Genomic DNA, 6784 nt, shown 5'->3' with positions numbered 1-6784 from the left:
CCTTACGTACTACCCAGAAGGTTAGGCATGATGCAAGCAAAGGGTAGTTATTTTCTGTTTGTGAGAGCCACCCACATTTCCCTGGAACGCCTTTCTCATCATGTAAAGAGAATAAATTGTTTCCTTCTGAATGGGTCTGTACCCATTTGGCTCAGTGCACAAGCAGTCGTGTGCCCTGGGATAAGTTCTGGCCTCCAGCTTCTTTAAGTGGTATTCCACCCCTTAATGTACCTAAATGGAATTCTGAGAGGCGGCTCCCCACTTCCCCCCAGAGAGACAGCTTCTCCAATGAGTCACGCAGACAGACACACGCCAACGTCTTGGGCGTTTTCTCTACTGAGCAGCAGGCTTGTGTTGCACCAGCATCCCGCGCTGCCTCCAGCGTCAGCAGCCACCTCCTGTTTCCCAGACGAGGCTGCCAACTCTGCTTGGTGCCACAGCCCTGAGGAACCAAGGGCTGGGTCTGAGGATTCAACAGAGTGGGAGGGGAAGGGGGTAACTGATTTCCAGTTCACAACAGGAGCAGCAAGGGTAGGTGCTGGAGGTGGGTAGAGGTGGATTGGTGAACACAGTAAGTGAGTCTAGGGGATTCAAGTGCCTGCAACAGTATTTTAAGCCCCGGGCATTGCTTTTTAAATCACCATGAATAATTTCTTTTCCATTCTCTCGGGAGACCTCGGATATGAGCACTAAATTTTCTTGATTTTAGAAAATTATGAACCTACGGGCTCAGCCACTGTTGGGTTTTAATTACCAGAACACAGTTAGATGATTGGGTAAATTATTGGTTATTTTGCCAGTAGCTTTGAACTCTCCCCGCCTCCATGGGATTATTGCCTTTAAAATGCTAAAATATTTTTAAGTTCCAATTCCTGCTGTTGTGTTAAAGAAAGAATGACTCTAACACTTGTCTAAACAGTAAGGAAAGCTTTTCCAGGGCTGTTGTAAGTTGGAGCGTTGCAGTAGGGAAGAGAGCCGAAGTTCAACTCCAAATACAATAGACAACTGGGAATTACAGCCAAAGAGCAGAGGGAGCTAGATGGAAAATTACTGAGAGGAGAGAGACTTCAAAGGTGGGGAGACTTACTAAACCGACTTGAAAGGATTCTTGCTGAAGGCAGGTCAAGGACACAAATGTCAAAGTTGGGAAATGAAGAACTTGATTGCAGCAAGGATGAGGGTTGAGCTCGAGGCTGGTGGGGGCAGCTTTGTCTTGTGTGGTAAATTGTTCTTTCCACTGCAGTGAGGGGCATAGGGGCTCTGGTACCATTAATCTGAGAGGGAAAAGGCCCTTCTCAGACTTGTACTTGGCAGGTAATAGACACTGGATTGCTCTGCAAAGCCCAGGACTTCCCTTCTGGGCCAGCAGGATCAGAGAGTGGGCCGATGGTTTTCAGGGGCCTGACAGCTTCCAGGCCTCTGCCCACTATGCACCATCTTCACCCAGTCCAGCCAAGCAATTTGTTGTTAAACTGGATCCAGGGAGACTTAGGAGTTTTTAGTTTTATGTTCCAGAGTCAAAATGGAAGAATCAGATCAACTTAAAAATAAATGTTCTTTAGATTATTTCCTTATTACAAAAAATACACCCATTCATAGGAGAGAACAAAATTGATTTTAAAAATTAATTGAAAAATTAGAAAATACAAAAAAGATAAGAAAGACAATAAAGCAGCTATCATCCCGCTGCAAAAGACATCCTCTTTTTTTTCTGTCATTCAGGTCAGGCCATGTTGCGTTAGTCGCTCAGTCATGTCCAATTTTTTGTGATCCCATGGACTGCAGCCCCCCAGGTTCCTCTGTCCATGGAATGCCCCCGGCAAGAATACTGAAGTGGGTTGCTATTTCTTTCTCCAAGGGATTTTCAACACCCAGGGATGGAACCTGGGTCTCCTGCATTGCAGGCAGATTCTTTACCATCTGAGCCACTGGGGAAGCCCACAGGCTATGTTATGTTGTAGTAACACACAACCCCTGCTTTTTTTTTATCATTTAAAACTGTAAAGATTTATTTCTCACTCACACAAAATTCCTTGGTGGGTTGGCACGAGTTGGGTTTGATAAGCTCTCAGTCAGGGATGCACACTTGCCATCTGGAACAGAGCTGCCGGCCTCAGCTGAGGAACACCGCATGGGGAATCACACCTCAGCTCTTCAGGTTGGCCACCAGAAGGGATCATCTGTCACATCTTACAAGCCAGACACGTGCCTGACTTCTAGGGGATCAGGAAGTACGAAAAAGACTAGAGCGTTGGCGAACACTAAGGATTACCGAAGCTGTCCTTTCCTTCTTCCTCCCTTTGTTTCCTTCATTCCCTCCTTTTCTTCCTTCTTTCTTTCTAATTCAGGTCATGTATTTTACATTGGACATAATATTTTTACATTGAACTTAATTGATGGCCTGCTCGATCCTGGTGAAATAATATCAGATCAGTTTTATTAGTTTATATATTTAAAATATTGGAAACACAATTTTAGATTATAAACTTGAGCTTGTCAAGTAAAGCTTATTCCATTTTTTTTTTTAACTGAGGTAAAATATACATAGAATACACGGAATAAATTTATCATTTCAACCCTTTCTGAGTGTATAATTCAGTAGCATTAAAGTATATTCATATTCATCGCTATCCATTTCCCAGTTTTCCATTATCCCAAACTGAAACTCTGTATCCATTAAACACTAATCCCCCATCCTCTGCCGCCCCTTAGTCCTGGGCAAACATCATTCTACTTTCTGGGTCTGTGTGTTTCTGTCCTCTGTGAGTCCTTCTATCTCAAGTGAGTGGAATCATGCAGTATTTGTCCTTTTGTGACTAACTTATTTCTTACTTCACTTAACATATTGTCTCTTTTCATCAAAGTTGTAGTATGTATCAGAATTGCCTTCCTTTTAAAGACTGAATAATATTCCAACGCATGTGTATATCATATTTTGTTTATTGATTTTTCTGTCAGCAGACGCTTGGGTTACTGCTACCTTTTGGCTATTGTGAGTGATACTGCTATGAACACGGGTGTGCCATTCTCTGTTTGTGTCCCTGCTTTCAAGTCTTGTGTATATATTAGATCATTTGGTAATTCTACTTTTTATTTTTTTTTTTACAGTTGAGAGTTATGTTTTATTTGATGATCAAAACTGAGGACTTAAGCCAGGGACACAGCCTCTCAGATAGCTCTGAGGGACTGCCCTGAAGAGGTAAGATATAGGATATAGATATCGAGGACATAGAGGAGTTTTTGCAACAAAGACCAGATAGTCCGACTTCAAAAGATTACTGTCAAATAAAAAGAACTGGTGCAGGGAGGAAGCCAGTTCTGACTCCGTGTTGGAAACAGTTTCTTTGACTTGCTTTTATTATTATAATCAGACTCAGTGGCTTGCCTGGAGGACCCTGCCCCTCTGCTTGACTGTAAAGGAAAGTGCCTTTGTTCAGCTCAGGGAGAGAGAGTTTGTCCCTGCCCACCTGTGAATAGAAGAGATTAATACACCCAGTCCATCCTAAAGGAGATCAGTCCTGGGTGTTCATTGGAAGGACTCCTCTTGAATCTGAAACTCCAATACTTTGTCCACCAGATGCGAAGAGCTGACTTATTTGACCCTGATGCTGGGAAAGATTAAGGGCAGGAGGAGGAGGGGACAACAGAGGATGAGATGGTTGGATGCCATCACTGACTCAATGGACATAGGTTTGGGTAAACTCCAGGAGTTGGTGATGGACAGGGAGGCCTGGCGTGCTGCGGTTCATGGGGTCGCAAAGAGTCGGACGTGACTGAGAGACTGAACTGAACTGAACTTTGAAGGCTGGACATTCCTTTGGAGATTTTTACAAGACTGAGGACCCTTTCACTTTACTTCCCCACTGCATCTCCCTCTCTATTCTGCCTTTTGACTTTAGTTTCTCATTGCTTCTTTCTCTCTGATCTGTAAAAGAACCTGGCATCCAGATCCCAATAAGATGGTTATTTTGAGGTGCTAGCCTGCCATCTTCTCAGTCTGCCTGCTCCCCGATTAAAGTTGCTTTCTTGCCTCAGGACCTTGTCTCTTGGATTCATTGGCCTATCGTGTGGTGAACAGTGAGCTTGGACTCCATAACAAAACCAAATATCTCAAGTTAATGAATTTAGCACTTGTCTATGTATGGGAAGATGCAAGAGCTTATTATGCTCACTAAGATCACTCCTTTGATGTGCACCTTGGCTGTCTGGGGCCAGTGTCCAGTGCTTTTACTTTTCACTTTTGAGAAACTGTCATACTGTTTTCCACAGTGGCTACGCCTTGTTTATATTCCCACCAGCAATACAAGAATCCCAAATTCTCCATATCCTCACCAACACTTGTCTTCTGTTTTCTTGTATATAGCATTCCTAATGGGTATGAAGTAGTATCTCATTGCGGTTTTGACTTGCATTTTGATTTCCCTTCTAATTAATGATGTTAAACACTTTTTCATGTGACAGTGGCCATTTGTGTATCTTCATTGGAGAAATGTCTATTCAGATCCTTTGCTCATTTTTAAATTGAGTCATTTGTCTTTTTGTTGTTGAGTTGTAGGATTTCTTTATATATATATATATATATATATATATATATATATATGTTCTGGATACTAATTACTTATCAAATATGTGATTTGCAAATATTTTTCCCATTCTGTAGATTGGCTTTTCACTCTGTTAATTGTGTCCTATGATACAGAAAAGTCTTGGATTTTGACAAGATCCAATTTACTTTTCATTTTGTTAGGTGGTTAGAATAGGAAAAAGGAGTCCAAAATGGCAGTGGCTAAAAGACAAAGTAGGGAAAAGCCTGCAAAAATAGAACAAATGAAGGTCTGAGGACCAGAGTGAGGACCTCAGGGAAAACAAACAGCCCTCCTGGCTAGCCCAGTTTACACAGGGCAGGCCCAGCGGGGAGGAGACAAATGTATAAAAGGAGGAAGCCTAGAAGGATTGAGGCCTCTCTTCTCTTGTCTTTTGGGTTGGCCTGGCCTCACTCCTTGAGGGTGTACTGTCAAGGGTGTACTATCCTTTGCTTTTCCTAATAAAACTGAGCTATAACACCACTCTGTCTATTGCTTCAGATTTTCGCTGTGGCAAGACAGAACCAAGGAAATTACACACCCCCCTGACAATTTGTGGTCTGTGCTTTGATGTCATACCTAAGAATTCATTGCCAAAATCCAGTGTCATGAAGCATTTCTCCTATGCTCTCTTCCAAGAGCTTTATAGTGTTTAGCTCTCACATTTAGGACCTATCTTGAGTTAATTTTTATGTATAGTGTAAGGTAGGGGTCCAGTTTCATTCTGTTGCATGTGGTTATTTGTTTCCAAGCACCACTTGTTGAAAAGACTGCCCTTTTCCCATTGAATGGTCTTGGCACCCTTGTGGATTATTCAGTTTTATTTTACACTGAGAAGGGGAAACTGTTAGAATTACATCTCATCTTTTAGATTTCAGTCAGTTTAGTTCAGTCACTCAGTCGTGTCCAACTCTTTGCGACCCCATGAACTGCAGCACACCAGGCTTCCCTGTCCATCACCAGCTCCTGGAGCTTGCTCAAACTCATGTTTAAGTCAGTGAAAACATCCAGCCATCTCATCCTTTGTCATCCCCTTCTCCTGCCTTCAATCTTTCTCAGCATCAGGGTCTTTTCCAGTGAGTCAGTTCTTCCAGTTGTTGGGTGTTGTCATTATAGACATGCCTGAACCGGCTAAGTCTGCTCCTGCCCCTAAAAAGGGCTCTAAAAAAGCTGTGACCAAGGCCCAGAAGAAGGACAGCAAGAAGCGCAAGCGCAGCTGCAAGGAGGGCTACTCCATGTACGTGTACAAGGTGCTGAAGCAAGTCCATCCGGACACTGGCATCTCGTCCAAGGCCATGGAAGTCATGAACTCCTTCGTCAACATTTTCGAGGCCATCGCTGGTGAGGCATCGCGCCTGGCGCATTGCAACAAGCGCTCGACTATCATATCCAGGGAGATCCAGACTGCCGTGCGCTTGCTGCTACCTGGGGAGCTGGCCAAGCACACCGTGTCCGAGGGCACTAAGGCTGTCACCAAGTATACCAGCTCCAAGTAAATCTAATATGCCTAGCCGCTGTTAACTGAGAAGGCAATGGCACCCCACTCTAGTACTCTTGCCTGGAAAATCCCATGGACGGAGGGCCTGGTGGGCTGTAGTCCATGGGGTCGCTAAGAGTCAGATACGACTGAGCAACTTCACTTTCATTTTCAGTTCTTTTAGATTTGCATTTCACTTTTTCATAGGTTTTCAATAATCTATCCATCTGCCAGTTTTTCACTAGCCCTTTGCTTGAGAGTCAATGGGGGTAGTAACTACCTCTATTAAGTCTGACAAAACTCTGCCAGTCTAATGGTACTTGGATGGCTTGGGGAAACCCAGATTGCTCCAAATTTTCTCTGTTGGATGTTCTACAGACTGAGCTTTCCTTCTAAGGAACACATTCCTTTAGCTTAACAAACTTTACAATGCCAGTGCACATGGGCGGTATATAAAATATTTGTTACTCACATGCCAGAGTGAATTCATTTACAACATTGCTTTCTTTCCAGTTGATACTGAGAAGATGAGAATTTTAACTTTAACTTGATTTGAGGGTTGGGGCAAAGTAGAAGGAGAGGGAGAAATACTATTTTAAGGACAAAGCTGCATTTCAAGGCGGGCAGGCCTGGGTATGGTGTCACCCTGGGCAACATGAAGTATCAAGCATCATGTACGGACCCAGAAAGAGTGCCGTGGCCCAGACGGGGAAGTAGGAGAATC

At 43.4% G+C, this 6784-nt stretch overlaps 1 protein-coding gene across 1 annotated transcript; it reads left to right on the top strand.

Annotated features, from left to right (window-relative positions):
• The first annotated feature begins 5701 nt into the window (after positions 1 to 5701).
• LOC147364346 (histone H2B type 2-E-like) lies at positions 5702 to 6079 on the top strand. Its single transcript, XM_086318833.1, has one exon. The coding sequence runs from the start codon at positions 5702 to 5704 to the stop codon at positions 6077 to 6079; it is 378 nt and encodes a 125-aa protein (XP_086174959.1).
• The last annotated feature ends 705 nt before the right edge of the window (positions 6080 to 6784 follow it).

This window comes from Bos grunniens, chromosome 10 (genome assembly GCF_055505025.1).
Source record: "Bos grunniens cultivar Pamir isolate PY7600 chromosome 10, Bosgru_T2T1.0, whole genome shotgun sequence".
Lineage (NCBI taxonomy): Eukaryota > Metazoa > Chordata > Mammalia > Artiodactyla > Bovidae > Bos > Bos grunniens.
This window is presented reverse-complemented; position numbering and strand designations above follow the sequence as displayed.